Source organism: Columba livia, chromosome 7, assembly GCF_036013475.1.
Source record: "Columba livia isolate bColLiv1 breed racing homer chromosome 7, bColLiv1.pat.W.v2, whole genome shotgun sequence".
Lineage (NCBI taxonomy): Eukaryota > Metazoa > Chordata > Aves > Columbiformes > Columbidae > Columba > Columba livia.
In genome coordinates this window covers 12,429,426-12,444,924 of record NC_088608.1, presented here as the reverse complement: position 1 = coordinate 12,444,924, position 15,499 = coordinate 12,429,426, and the positions used below count along the sequence as shown (strand labels likewise).

Sequence of the window (15,499 nt, the reverse complement as noted above, 5' to 3'; positions counted from 1 at the left end):
AACGATTTATTGTCTAAAGACTAGAAATATACGGAGGGAATTCCAACTTGAGGGAGTCGGGCTGCTGCCCCAGTAAGTGCTCTGCCAGCTATCGCTCCCTACAGTGCTCAGCTGTGTGCTGCCACCCTCGTGTCTTGGGAACGTGTTTGTAAAGCCTCCCATGATGCAGTAACTCCCATTTCCTCAAGGGCAATTACGCTGGAGAGTATAGATGAAGAGAAAATACAGCCAGTACACACGTGTTTCACTGCCAGTGTCTGCCTCAGAGCCCAGAGCAGTGGCACAGCCATGGCAGCAGTGGCAGGAGGACAAGCACTGGGCACGGCCTGGAAGGCTGTTTAAGTCTTGGTTCAGTTGGGATCTACAAGACAAGGACTACCCGTCCTCTCCTAGCCTCTGTCCGCCCTCGTCTGTGTGCTCACTGATGCTGGTTCATCTCTGGAGAAATACACAAATACACTTCCTTATGAGAATCCTGTAAATTAAATGCCTGCAACAGAAATATTTTGTTGGTAGAGAATAATGCTGATTTGCTTTGTCTTTACCCTGAGGGTTGAAAGAATATTTACAGGCTGTCCTCTGAGATCCACCGACCAAAATTCAGTCTCCTTTAATTTAGCCTCCAGGGCTGTAATCTGGCCTTCGCTGTGTAGGTCACAGTGTGACATTTTGCTGATCCTGTCATCGCAAGGTCACAGTCGGTGGTAACGTCAGGCTGAAAAGGTTAAACCCTGTTTGCCTTTTTACCATTGTTCAGCTTTGAATCATTTCCCTGCTGAGGAACTGGGAGGCTGGACCTTAGGAGGCAGCACTTTGTGGCCTCAGTTTTGGCTCTCGGGTCTGGCACACCAGGGCCTGACGTGCCCAGGCAGGGCTGCAGCCAGAGCACAACATTTTGTGCCAGTCTGTGGTGGTCTAGTCAGAATTAGGGCAGCAGGCCTGAACCGTTCTCCCGGTCTTGCTAGGAGTAGCCACTGAGTTCTGTTTAGGGGATTCAAAGAACAGATGTAGGCACACTGTTCACCCGAACGCCACCCACACTAAATGAAGTATCTACTCCAGGAAACAAAAATTTAAAAAAATACCCACCCAAAGTCATTGAAATATAATTATTAAAACCTTTTATGTTACTCTACAGTACAATGTAAATTGTTCCTTTCAATTAAATTTTGAAATACACTAGATTACATCATTTAAATAACTGCAAACTTTTAAATTCACTATTTGTGATAGTGGAGTTATATTTACATACACTTCTGAGATATTTCAGATGCAGCGTTATGTTCCAGTCCCCAAGTCAGTTAAATAACAGACTTTCAGTGGGGGTAGACTGTTCTTCCACAGGTTCTACACATATTTGGGGTGTTTGTGTCAGAAAGCTAGAACTCCTTTTATTCTTGTCTGCTTTTTTTTCTTTTTTCTCTGTGTGCATGCAGCTGTATCTCAGCGAATTGATACCTACTTGATTTGGATTAAAGATGAAAGATCTTTCTTTTTAAACAAGTATTTTGACTGAATATACAGAGGTGAATAATGAAATATAGTCCTTCGGAGTAGTGGTGGAAAACATATTTTCTCCAGCTTCCATCCCCTGTTGCATAATACTGCACCTAATTTTGACCCTGACTTTACCTAATGCTGATGAAATACAGTCAATGGTGGAAACCTTTCTCATGTTGTCAAGACTGGCTTTCAACACAATCCATGCAATGGCAAGCATCATACATCATTCTCCCGCAGTGCAATATTAACAGGTTAAGCTCAGTATTTTCCTCCAGAGATCTGCTCCTCGAGGGAAACCCATCTCTGTATGTACATCAGCCAAAAACAGGCTGTGAGTTCTGAGGGTGAAGACCAGAATTACACCATATCACTTGGTTCCAGTGGCGCTAAGAGTCCTGGTGGACCAGACTCCTCCCTGTGTTGTCCACAGAGCAGAGCAAGTTCAAGCCACCGAGGCTCTCGATGGTCCTTGCAGGTGGCACTGGCCAAGCCGAGCCTCCCTGGCTGCTGCCCGGGCAGGACTCAGGGCCTGGTGTGAGGGGTGCTGATCATGATGTTGGGCAGCGCGTTCCGCCGCTTCTTCCAGGAGCCCAGCTCCCTCGAGTACCGCCTGATCTGCCTGAACCAGTGGTGAGTCCGTGCCCGGTCGCTGTCCCGGAACACAAACGCCTCCCGCCTGATCTCAATGAGTTCAAAAGTGTCGTCACTGTCAGGATCAGTGGAGACGATGCAATTACTCAACCTCAAGGGCTCCCTGAGCAAATGGAACTTCCCGTTATTTTTGTCCCTGATGAGTACCAGCACGGCATCCTTCACAGGCCCTGGCTCAGCTGATTCCAGGCTGGACTCAGACACACGCTTCATGTTCACCAGGAGGAGGACCTGCATGTTCTGGAACTTCAGGGTCTTGCTGCCTTTCTTCACCCACTGTCCATCAGGGGGCTGGGCCAGCTGCAGAGGCCCCTCCATCACAAATCGCGTTTCCTCTCGCAGCCAACCTACAGTTTTGAGGGCAGTTTCTCTCATCTCAATATTGATGACTTCCCTCTTCTTCTTGCTGTCCTGGCGGAAGGAGCGGAGGGTCCACGTGTTCCCCTCCTGCTTGGTTTTCATGTTGATGTGCTCCAGGTGCGACTCGATGCGGCTCTTGGCCTCTCGCAGGCTGCCATGATCTGGGTGGTACTCGGTGGTGGCCTTGATGATTCTGCTGAGCAGCAGCGGGTACTTGGTGACTCTTTGCAAAGGGGCCATCAGGAAGGACCTCAAGTTCATCCGCCGCAGTGCTGTGTTGTCATTCTGGGAGACATTGAGGAATATTCTGTAGGGATTTAAGAGCATGGAATGAAATGGTGGCTGTTCTGCCAGCAGATGCTGCAATCCTAAATGCAAATGAACAGCTGACAGCTGCTGGGCCCTGCAGCCCTCCCCTCTGTTTTTCACAGCCTTGTGAATTCTGTCCTGTCAAAAACTAACAACAATTTCTGCAGCTGTGCTCAGGTGCAGAACATTGATGAGGTGCCTGTGACACTAGCACGTAACATCCTGGCAGTCTTCTATAAATTGTTGTAAAACGAGGGTGTGAACTTTCTCTGGTACACACTGACGTAGGCCCCAGGCAGATACATGAGCTTCTATCAAATTACATTAATTTTTAGCTCCTTTCATCATTGGATTACAGAGCACACTAAACAAGAATTTGGTACAGTCATCATTTTAAGCTGTTGCAGTGGAAACAGAAGTGACTTGCCTGACGTTGCCCAATAGGCCAGGACTAGGAATGGGAAACTAACTCAAGTCATGCATGCTCCACACAGTGGTCTTCCCCAGTGGAAATCCAAAGCTTGTTCTGGTGTTGGGACTGAGAGCTGTTCTCAGTTGGGTGTTATTTGGTCAAAGTTCAGCCCAGTGGTCAGTGGGCAAACACTGGTACCACAAAACACAGTGTAAAGCTGGGGACCAACTGGCTGCCTCAGTGGAGATATCAAGGGGTTGATGCATTTTTGAAAGTAAATTACTCAGCTCATCACTGAAGAACATTAGCATCAAAACTTTGATCTAGTTTTGCTGACAAAGGCTTTGGCCTCAGGCTGGTGCCCTCCTGTCCCCAAAGCCTGGAAGAACACACTCAGCCTTTTTCTCACCTGAGCAACTCCTTCTCCTTCTCCAGCGCATTGAGCATATTCACGGAGGAAGACTGCTGAAGACAGTAGGTCTGGAAGGCTGGCAGCATGTTGACAAACTCCAGAAATATTTCACCGATACACACGGTCATCAGGTCATCATCACCCTGCAAGCATGCAACACAGCCCCCGCTGGGTCAGCTCGGGAGAGGCACAAGCATGGAGCCCACATTCAGTCCTACCAGCATGAATCTACTGCAGGGTCAATACCAGCCCAAAGGTGGAACTGGGCTCACCTGTCCTGGTGGAAAGGCCATCCCTGCAGGTCTGGGGCGAAGCAGTGCATGGGGAAGGGAAGGAAAGCTGGTCTAACTTTGTACTTCTGCACAGGCAGAGATGTCTTCTCTGCTTCTGTGGGCTTGGCCAGCTCACCAGAGGAGGAACTCAAAGGCCAGAGGCCAGAGTGAGCCTGCAAGTCACACTGGGACCCTTCTTGGTGGCAGGTCTGCCCTCAGGCTAATGCAGCAGTGCACAAATTAACAGGGAGTGTTCATGAGCAAATGGGCAGGGGAGGTGTGTGACTCAGGTAACAAACATGGCACTTAACAACTTCTGCAGCTGGTCTCAGCACAGGCCTGGCTGGGAAGCAGTCTCCTTCAGTTGTGCTCTCACTGGCTACATTAATGCCTAAGAGAAAAATAAATTTTATGCTAAATTGTTCTCCAGTTTCTGTATGTGTAATAAAATAAGGGACTAGTAAGAATCTGGTGCCACACAATGCTCTTAGCTGTGTCAAGGTGTATGCTGACAAGCTCTGCAATCACTACTCATTTGAGCAGAGAGAGGGGAGCAGCTCTCTGGCTACTGGTGGCTTTTTGGTGCAGTTCTGAGCTCCGACTGCAAAGGGCAACATGGAGGCAGACAGAAGCCCACAGCTGTTTGTAGAAGCCTTTGTCTCAATAAATTATTCACAGGGGACATCACACCCACAGAACGCATCTGTCTTCACTGTGCCAGGTGCATGACAGTAGTTGTCAAATTCGCCAGCTTTTGAGACATGTGTCACTTGGTCTGACATGCAGGGTTTCAGAGAGGGAGAAGAGGGATGTTTCCTGAGAACAAAGCAACAGATACAGCAACAAGTGCGTTTTGCTTTCTTGAAGAAAGGAGGGTGTAGAGCTGATTATCTGTCCTTTGCAGTGATTGTCTGCTGCTCTAGAGTCTTCTTTCTATTTCTCTGCCCTTTGACCATCACGCTGGTGGGGTAGGAAAGTCCCTTTTGCAAGGCAGGGTGCATCAGTAGCTCCAAGTGCCAACTGTCAGCAGAACAGGGAGCACCCTGTGCTGCCTGGCCCCACAGCAGCCTACAGGCAAGCTCTCATAAACCGCATCCCAAGGCAAATACACTCAAGCCAGCCTGAAATAAGTCAGCAAGTGCGTGGCCTGTGAGCCAGCCCAAGCTGAGCTCTGTGTCCCTGTGCTCACACTCTTATCAGTGTCCAAGTGAACTTTGGTAATGGGACAGTTACGTCCTGTTAATGGGATAAATGAACTAGACTGCTGATGGGCTGCTCGTGTCAGCAGCACTACCACCGCAGAGAGTGAGGCCAGCAGCTCTGACCTGGCACAGGCTCACTGAAATCACTGGCTTACAATAGCTGAGGTAACAAGGGACTAGGTAGATGACCAGAACCCAGGAGTCCTACCTCCTGATCCTCTGCTCTACCTATGCTGCCTCACTAATACAAAACCTACTTCTGTCTGCCTGATCCGGCCCCTTTAGAGCATGCAGCATCATACCTGGTCAAAGGCCTGATCAATCTCTTCCTGGAGTATCTCCAGAAAGTTCTCATTGAGGTCGATGAGCTCCTGGATGTTGCTGAAGATGCCCAGGAGCTGCTCTTGGCTCAGCAGCCCAGCCGCCTGCATGGGGAGGTAGAACTCCTCTTTGATGATGCGCAGGTCCTCCCCATAGCTGGCCTCCGTGTTGACAAACTCCAGCACAGACTCCTTGCGCTCCGTCCTGCGCTTACGGCATTTCTCACAGAGGTCAGCCCGCCTCTGATTGCAGTTCTGCACATCCGTCTCCACTGGGAGGTCCCTTTCTCCACAGTCGGTGCAGGGACGGTGGGCTTCCCAGGCCTGCAGGGAGCTCAGCGTTTCGGATGCCCTGTTCCTCCACTTTCTGGCTGCCATGTGGCCAATGCCACTGTCTGCCCTCTCCACATCCGCTGACTTGGTCCGGGTGGCCTTGCTGGGATCCAGGTCATCCCGGGCATCGTTCACGCCAACAATCCCGCTGTCTGTGCTCAGGCTGCTGACATTGCTCCAATGATGTCTGGAGCGGAGGGAGCCACGTGGGGCATGGCGGGTCTCATCAAAGCTGCCACCATGGCCAAGGTTGGCTTTTGCTACCACTGGCCCTGAGAAAAGACACAAACCATTACAAGCAATGCCAGCTGCACAGAGCTCATCTGGGGAGCTCAGGCTGGCACAGCCATGAGTGGCAGGAACCCTGGTGTGGGAGATCTGGTGAAAGCAGGGCTGTTAGCTGTCCCCCCTCCTGTTTTGCTGCTGGGAAGGGCAGAGGTCAAAAGACAATGGCTCCCAGGTGAAACCTGTCATCCCTGCTCTGCTCATACCTGTGAGCTCATTTGGTGTCTCTCCCCCTGCCATCCCCCAGGCAGGGACAGAGACACAGCACAGTAGATCCTGATTCCTTGCACATCTGGGAACGCTTCTCAGAACCCAGAACGCTTCCCTCCCCCTGGCCAGCAGAGTCACTCCATATTTACACCAGTGTAGCAGGGCTCAGCATGTGGCCCATTGACCCCTTCTGTGTGTGCAAAATGCAGGTACCGTAGTCTCGCTCCTGCCGGCGCTTCTGTGCGTGCTGCCGTGCTGCAGCTGCAATCTTCAGCTCCAGCTGCTTCCTCTTCACCGAGTCTGTCGGCATAGGGTCACTGAAGTGCGGTCGCAGCCGGCACTCCCGCTGGGCCTTGGCACCCTCCGTGCTCTCATGGACGATGTCAGAGCTGGACCGGCGGCAGCTGGGACTGGGGGTCTGCAGGAAAAGCAAGTGGGTTTGGAGCAGTGGTCAAACCAGTGTCTGGTTTGCAGCCACTGGACTTTAGTTGCCAAAGGAGAGAAAAGGCAACTCATCAGTGTTAGGATTGTCAATGCAGCTCTGCTACTGATCATTAGGAAATCTGTCTCCCGGTTCCTCTGTCTTTCTTAGACCTAACAGCAAGGGCCCCTCACCCTCTGAGTACAGTGGCTCCACAGTGGCTGCATCACAGCTGTCGAATAACCACGAAGATGTCACGAAGATGTCAAGGGCAGAGCCCTGGCTAAGGGCCTAAAGTGGGGCTGAGCCTGTCCTCCAGGGATCTGAACTAGTTTGCCTCTGTTTTGCAAATGTTTCAGCACTGCGAGGTCAGGAGCCCCAGCTCTATGCCTTACCTACATCAGCGGTTTGACCAAGCGGGGACTAGGAGGGAGTCTGATCTGGGCAGTGCAGCAGTGAGGGGCTGGTGCAACACTGAAAGCTATAAAGAAGTTATTGCTGAACTCCCTAAAAGAGATGCAGCGGCAGATAGGCAAGGGCACAAAACTGACTCCTGTTTGATTAACTGTAATAAAATAGGCACTAAAAATCCTTATCACAGAGCTCATTCACTCATGGGAGTTGGTGTGATTTCAGATCCCAGGTTCCCAGCCTGCCCAGTTTCTACAACAAAGGGATTGTTTAGAACTTCTGGCAAGAAAAATAAACCTGAACGCGTGCCCAAAATGAGAGGGGAACTCCTCTTTCTTACATTTCCTGTAGGTGGAGTGTCACTGGATGTCTCATTGCTTGGCTTGTCCTCCCAGGTCTCTGTTGCCATGGACATCGCTGTGGGCTGCCGGCTGTCCTCCGCAGGTGGGAGATCAGCTTTCCTCAGATCACACCGTCCCTCGGAGGGGGATTTGGCAGCAGTCTCAGCATTGCAGCTGCAGGAGAAGAAGCGGACTCTGATGAACATCACGTATAGTTCATCTGCTGTTCCTGACACAGATGACACTGAGTAGTAAGCCCAGGTTTGAACAACTAGCCGCAACAGTTCAGGGAAAGTGCAGGCAGGAATCTAGACTGGCTGGCACAGATGTCAGTGCGTGTGTTTCAGGGGCTCTAAACACAGCTCAATTATAGCAGCGCAAATCGGGTAATTGCACTCAAGCCAGCATCAGTCTGGGATATCAAGTCACGGGTGTTCACAGGGCATTTTTGTGTCCATAAAACATGAGGTTCTCCCATAGGGACCAGAGAAACCTCTTTCTAAGTAGGCCATATCCATATTTGCTGCTATTTCAAGAGATGTTGTCAACACAGAAACCATATTGCTCATCTGGAAGAAAATTGCCTGCTAAAAATCATAATACTTTGAAGAGATTAGAGGATTAAAAGAGCTTTCCCTCTGTTTTTCATCCCATATGATCCCAAGCCCACTGAAACCACTGAATGATTCCCTCTGCCTTCAGTGAACTCCATATCAGGCCTTTTGGTGCACTTTAAGAGTCCTGTAAAATTGGCACAGTCTGTTTTTCTCACTTGGCAATCCTGGGACACTCTTAGTCACAGCTGCCTGGTGCTAACAAGGGCCTGGCCTGGCTGATACAGGCAGGCAGTTCCAACCCCATGTTCTCCCACCTGTAGACAAAACCGCCTCTCCAGACAGACAGAGTCTGGTGCAAAACCACTGACTTGACAGAGTAGTGACAGTCTGAAGTTTGTGATACTATTGGTGATACTTTTTTTTTAACAGACTCTCTAAAGACACCTTATTTCCATGCATAATGAAGCTTGCTTGGAAGAATATTAATTTTTCCATTTTGGGTTTACTTAATTTTTATGGGCTTGGATTCCTTTAATAAGAAAGGCTGTGAGGACTGGATATGGATGCTGGTACATACAGGAAGCCAGTGTCTGGAGCATATTTCAGGTTATGCATGTATTTTACACTTAACAAAAGTCTCATATGACAAAAATCTGCTTCTTAAAGGCTTCACTTGTGAACTTATGCTGGAAGGTCATACTGCTAATGTGCAATTCCAACACTGCCAGCTAGAAGAAAACACATGAAACAGATGGGCATTTTCCTTACAATGAATGACAGTTGGCTCTGGTAACAAACCATCGGCCAATACTGAAATCATTGAAGAGGGAACAAATCTCCCAGAACACAAACTGGCTCTGTTGTCAGGCCAGAAAAGTTGGTTTGCAACTTTCCAGCTGATGCTCTTTCATCTTCCTCCTTTTATGCTTCCAGGTTCCAGCTGACACTACCAGAGGATTTACCACCTTAAAGAGTTTAGCCATGGCTGCACAGCAAAGGCACAGAACTAACAGCAGGCTCCTGGTTTTTACTTTGTCCTGTGCCAACTCCCCACCATGCGGATTTGGAAGCATCACTTCACCCCTCCTGGCCTCTTCTCCTCAGCCTGTAGATGAGGGATACCAACACCAGTGCTGTCACAGAGCAGTCTGCAGCACGGACTGCATTGTCCCCTGTCCAGGGTTGCAGTAAGAGCAGCACAGGCACACAGCAAGGCTGTGGTCCTGTCATGGGCCTGGCCTGGCTTAACAGATTCCCGTCTCCTTCCTCCCTCCCATTCCCAGCCACATTTGGGGTACCAACAACTTCTGTCAGTCCAGTGCAACTGGCTATGTGGCCATGATCTAAAATCAGTCTTGAAGTGACCGGGGTTTAAAAAAATATCCTCTCTCATGTATTCCCAGCCAGATATTTCATCTGTGTTTAACTGAGTTGGGTAAAGTATGAACAGTTCAGCTCGGTATACCTGTGGGAAGGAAGGCAGAGGTTAGGGAGCAAAAAAGCTCTTGAAAAGGATCCGCCACTGCCGGAAAACCACCATTTCCAAAAGTTGCTCTTGCTCAAACAGCTTCTGGTTGAAACACGCAGAAAGCAGAGACAATGCTGAGGCATAGAGAGGCAACAGGATGTGTCCAAGATCAGTAGCAGAGCTCAGAACTGGAATATTATCTTCTCCTCTTGATCACACTACCTCCCACCATACAGACCGTACTCCCAGAGAGAAGCTGAGCTCTCGTTTGTCATTTTTACAGTGTTGCAAGATCATCCACTTAAACATGAAAAGTACTCCAGAGTATTACTGCTCCTCTAAGTGAAGCTGACAGCAGCTCTCTGCTGATAAGGTCTGCAGACCAGATGCCACTGCTTATTGTGGTTTCCATAACCTAATAGGGATATTTTAAAAAATAATCTGAACGCATGACCTGCAATGGAACAAGAGCTGATACTACCCAGAGAGCTGAGCTAAGGAAGTGAGACTGGAGATTGAGAAATTCTGCCTACCCCATGGTTGGTCAGCTAGGGATGAAAAAGGCAATGATGCAGAGCCCACATTGTGTGAAAGGAGATTTCTTCATCCCTGGTTAGACTGCTTTGCTTCTGGTTAGATCCCTCCTGCATGATGCACTGGCCATGCCGTGTGGGTGTAATGCTGCTCCACAGAGCAGTCACTGTGCACCACACCACCAGTGTGATCAGAGGGATGCAGGCAGAACAGGGAGGACACACACCATTTTGTACGAACCAAATTTAGGGCTGCTCCTTTAACCTTTGCCCCTGGCAGAGTTCTGTGTTGCCAACAGATCTACAGCAACGCCTGCTCAACCTCTGCTCTCAGGCAGAGCTGCAGAAGGGGGGACTCTGCCGCGTTCCCTTCTGCAGGATCAAATCACCTACTGGGACAGGAGTTTTCTGCCTGGGGTTGGTGTCAGTTTTCCCTGTTCTCTCCAAGACAGATGATGTCAGAGGGTGCTGGAGCACTGGAACAGGCTCCCCACGGAGGCGTCACGGCCCCAAGCCTGACAGTGTTCAAGAAGAGACTGGACAGCACCCTCAGACACACAGTGTGAACTGTGGGGTTGTCCTGTGCAGAGACAGGAGTTGGACTCGATCCTTGTGGGTCCCTTCCAACTCAAGACATTCTATGATTCTATGTGCTTGGGCCAGTACCGGAGGACAGGTTCTTTCTGAATGTCCTTATAAATCTTTTTGCCATTATCTCTGAATCTCATGGAAGCAGAGGCACTGGGTGTGCCGTGTACAACTGGAAACACACCTGGTTTCCCTCACAGTATCTCCAGGATTCTTCATGGTTACATCCCTGCCCAGGCCAGCAGTTCTCAGTCTTTCCACATGTTCTGATTCTTTCTGACTATGGAAACATTTTTTGTCCGCTTCTTCCCTGCTGGCACCGGCCTTCCAGACTTGGAGTCCTCTGCTATGAGAAGCTGTTACTGTACCCACCATCCCGCTGTCATCCCAAGCACAGCCCGCCACTCTTTTCAGGAAGCCTTCTTAGTCATGCTCTTTGCTTCCCTGTGCAGGTTTTAGTTGTCACCTTGTCCTCCGTTTTGTAGACAAGGTCCTTCCATGTCCTTATCCTGAACATTTTGCTACTTAAAAAAGTTCAGAGTGGACTATATATCGAAATGCATACAGGGTATCCACCTAAATCTCAACAGCCTTTCCCCACCAGGACTACCATCTAAGTTAAAGATATCCCATGACCTACGGGGAGGCTAAAGCCACCATAATTATGAAGCTGAAAATCAGATCTCCATTGCTGAAGTATTAAGCCATTTGAAGGAGTCTTAAGTAATTAACTATGAGTTACTAGGGAGGCAATTAACTCACCAGACAAGAGTGCTTTGCAAAACTGTAACACAGAGAATGACTAGAAAGACAAGACAATTTCAGTTATTCTGTGATACTCCATCACAACATCTCTATCAAAGGCCTGCTGAGCTCTGTATCACGGAAATAGGACCAAAACCCCAGCTTTCAGCTCGTTTGAGACATAAAAATGTGACTTGGATGTCAGCGATCATAATTTAGGACCCAAAACATCCAGACAAAAAGTGTCCCACCTCCACAGTGAGAATCAGCTTGAGTTATAAATCAATATTCAGGCACTTTACAGTCTCAGGTAAAAATGATGGAAAACTGAGAAATTACCAGACAAAGGAAACTGGAGTTTCGCACTAACCAGTATTTTGGCACTGGCAACAGACTTACCTTCCTCCTGCTATCCTGAAGAAATTACAATCTTTACCATTATTTGTTATTAGTACAGAAAATAAACAGGCCAGAGTGGTTTCTTCACATGAAACAACCTCTCCAAAAAGTGGAACCACTTTCATTCTCATTTTTAGATCAATTGTCATTTTGGTGTTAATGAAACCAACTCATATAATTTAACAAATCCAGCTAGAGAGACTGAACACACAGAAACAAAAACCACCATGGATATTAAAAGCACAGAAACCCCACTGAAACCATAAAGGCCCTGGGCAGAAAGTGTTCAGACTCTGGGAGAGTACTGGGAAGAAAGATGATAGGCACTACCCCATTCCTGTGTACTTTGCTACAGACACCTCAGGCTTCAGATTCTAGTCAAACCTTTGATCTGCCTGGAGACAGCTGTTCCTATGCTCTTACTCATGGCTTGTGCCGTACTGTGTATTCCATAATAAAATAAAAATAGCCTACTCAATGAAAAGGGCTGCATACCATAACTTTCTCATCTGTTTCTTTATTGCGCTTTCATACTCTAGAACAAAAGCATAAATGCTGGGTTGGACAACTGAAGGAAGCATTTAGGGCTGTGACACCACCTACTTTCCTTTGGATTATCAAGTTGCAGAAATATTTCTGCTTGTCACTCTGGCTCTGTCTACAAGGGGAGCTTCAGCTCCCCAGAAGTTCTTTTAGACAACTGTCATTCCTGTGCTGAAGTCACTATCATCTCTTCTAAAATCTGGGTACAGTCTCAGAGCTCTAGCATGCCAGAAATACCAAGTCAGTGTACAAGGTTGATGCCCTGGCATTTCACACACAACATCAGTGGATGGCAGAAGCAGCCAGGAACCAAGTCAAATGCAATCCTTGGCAAAGCTAGTCCCGAACGCCATGTGTATGGAAACAAACAACTCCAGCAACATTTACTCCTCCTCTTGCCATCAACCTTATCTAGTGATAAGACAGTGATAGCTGCCCCAAATTCCCAGCTTCCAGAACTTTGCTGATTCTCATTGGTCTACCTACCTGCATAGGAAGGGATCCCCGTTTCTTTGGCAGGGGGAAGGTAACAGGGCTGCAGTGTCCTTGTGAAAACCTTACCCAGAGAAGGGGAAAACCCTGGTTGGAGAAGAGGGAGGAAGGCTTTATACAAGTATTTTCTGTCACCGCTTACACTGAGTTGGCAGAAGGACAGTATTTGTAAGTACTTTCACTGGCTGCCTGGGCTGGTCTCCAGAGGGTGGTTAAAGACTTGCAGCACCATCTTGCTCTCACTTGTTTGCCAGTTCACTCTGTACAGGCAGCAAGTGAAAGTGCTTGTTGCCGCACGTCACACTACCTGAATTCATGTGTGCAGTGACAGGACAGACTCTGCACCTTTTTTCAAAGAAATCATATTAGTTCCCTGTATCCTTCTACTGTCTTCTACTTTTAACAGATGTCCAAAAAAAGAAAAAAGACCTTTCAACAAGTTATTACAGAGATGAAATGGGTGGGAAATTGGGTGTCAGGACTATTAATGGCTGCTGTCTGTGCAGGATTAAGGTGTACGAAAAGGCAAAGTCTAGATGAAAATGCTTTTTGATGTTTAATCCCACAAAAAGATGGAGTTTAAGCTCAACAGCTTAAAGACAGGTTCACGTGGCTATCAGAGATCCTAAGAAGAAGGGCTCTGCCTGCAGCATATTTATGCTACAGGAGTTAAATGTGTGTATCAGGATAGAGACCAGATTGTTAACAGGGGAGGTGTTTTCAGGTGACCCCACAGAACATGTTACCTTTTCTTAATAAGTTCCAGGGCTGAACCTATGAATTCATCCTTCATTTTTTGTAGCTTAGCTCCATAGCTGGATAAGTCCGTGGCTTCTAACAGCAGCGATGAACAGCAAGAGGACTGGGCTTCAGAAGCCAGTGACTGCCCTGCAAGGTGGAGGACATCATTTAATTGTCTTGTCTCTCCTTTCTGCTGCTCATCACTGAAGATCTCCTGCCCAGTTCTGTGTATTGATACTGCCTGCAATGGTGATCGTGGAATAGGGCTAGAGCAAATGGGGACTGGGGGTCTATCCGGGCTGGAGATCTGGAAGGGTCTGTCCTTCACCTCAGGGCTGTTCATTCTGAAACCACCCCAGGTGGCTGGATATTGGGAAAAGTCAGCAGAGGTGTGGTTTTCATGGAACACATCATCGTCATCCTCCACTGTAACAGCAGCCTCATTCACAGCTTTGGTCCCCAGAGCTTCTGGACAGACATTCTTATCGTTCACCTCCAGGGTTTGGTTTGCAGGCAGACCCTTACTCAAGCTCTCTGTTGGCCCACTGCTGATGGCAGATGAATTTCCCTCCTTACTTCTCATCTGCTTGAATTCCTCAAAGGTGGGGATGTAGAGTTTCCCTTTGCAGCGGCCTTTTTTGCTCTGTCCCAATGTGGTTTTGACATCTGTTTCCCCACTATATTGTTCCAGGGTTTCTGTTGTTCTGGATTTGGCCATCTCATGGCTTTCCCCAGAATGCTGAAGGGGCAAACTGGGGGAGCTATTCTGCCTTCGAAGCTGAAGCCTCCTCTGAGCCTCCTGCTTGATGTCTTCTGGACTGATGATCCTGTGTGCAAAACACAGTCTCTGCCTCCCTGTGAGGCTGTGCCTGAGAGCAGTGTGTTCCACCAAAACCGTGCAGCAGTTGACAGCACAACCATTCTTGTACTGCCGGCACATCTGGCATTCAAAAAACTCCTGGGCCATCAGGTCAGACAGGGCTGCCTGTGGACGCACTGGCTTGCAGGGCTCTGTCACCTTACTGCTGTGCAGCCTCAGCTTCTCTTTCAGCTCTTTTTTGGCATCCCCGTGTAGGCCTTTATCCTCTGCTGAAGGGAAAAGCCACTGAGGCACTTTGGCAAAGGGAGGGAGGAGCACATTCTGTGCTGATCGTGATGTCTCTTTAGCACGCAGAGAAAGGTTTCTCAGAGAGTCCGATGTGTTCTGTACTGGGGCCGCATCCACACAACCTTCCGTCCACTGACTGGTGCCACCATAGCGAAAGATGATCTCGTTATCCAGGCTCCGGCAGTGAGAATACAGCCCCGAGTCAGCAGCGGTTGCCCAGTGCAGGTTCTCCACGCTCCGATACATCCGCTTCTCCACAGGACTGGCCAAAGGTGCCTTGCCCGTGTGGCAGGAGTCTGGAGTGTGGAAGTCCCCAGAGAAAATTTGAGTGTCTAGGTTCTTTAGTGGATGCATGCTGCTAACCGAAAAATCCTTTAAGCCATGTTGTGCACAGAGCTGATTATTTTGGCAGCTCAAGATCACCCGGCAGTGTTCCTGTCTCTCATCAACACTGATGTATGTCATAGCAAATGCACATGGAGGCTCTAAGACAGTGGCGTCTAGGGGGAGAGGAGGGAGCTGGGATGTCGCTTAGATGCCAGTCAATGTCCACAGACAGCAAAGCGTGCTGCTGGGTGCTCGCAAAAGAGAGCTCTCACATGGGTTGAGTCGCCATGAGTAGAAGACCTGTGAATGGAAGGAAAGATGAGTTACTGAAGCAGCCTGGTGATGACTTGCAGGATGCAATAGCAGGTCTGCTTCCAGGGAATGCAGAAGACAAACACTAACAGCTTGGGTAGAAACAGAGCAGCATAACTAGGAGACAAGCTGCGGGGCTTGGGGCAGGGAATCTTTTCCATCTCTAGCCAAGCCAACAGTGGCCTTACACTACCCCTCTGAATTTTGGAGAAGTTTATCCTACCTACCCTCAGCAATTCCCTCAC

General features: G+C 48.7%; 1 protein-coding gene across 5 annotated transcripts in view; it reads right to left on the bottom strand.

The window, feature by feature from the left end:
- Window positions 1-1,104: 1,104 nt before the first annotated feature.
- Window positions 1,105-15,499, bottom strand: part of LOC102090370 (uncharacterized) — a 46,856-nt gene continuing 32,461 nt past the window's right edge. For 3 of the 5 annotated variants that reach the window (XM_065070587.1, XM_065070588.1, XM_065070589.1), the window contains 6 exons: window positions 13,513-15,242; window positions 7,442-7,616; window positions 6,483-6,687; window positions 5,424-6,046; window positions 3,645-3,790; window positions 1,105-2,821 (listed from right to left, as the gene is read on the bottom strand). In XM_065070587.1, the coding sequence (XP_064926659.1) occupies window positions 2,026-2,821; window positions 3,645-3,790; window positions 5,424-6,046; window positions 6,483-6,687; window positions 7,442-7,616; window positions 13,513-15,080 (3,513 nt within the window). In that variant the 5' untranslated portion in view covers window positions 15,081-15,242 and the 3' untranslated portion in view covers window positions 1,105-2,025. The remainder of the gene's footprint in view (window positions 2,822-3,644; window positions 3,791-5,423; window positions 6,047-6,482; window positions 6,688-7,441; window positions 7,617-13,512; window positions 15,243-15,499) is intronic. The other 2 variants (XM_065070590.1, XM_065070591.1) reach the window with 1 other exon arrangement.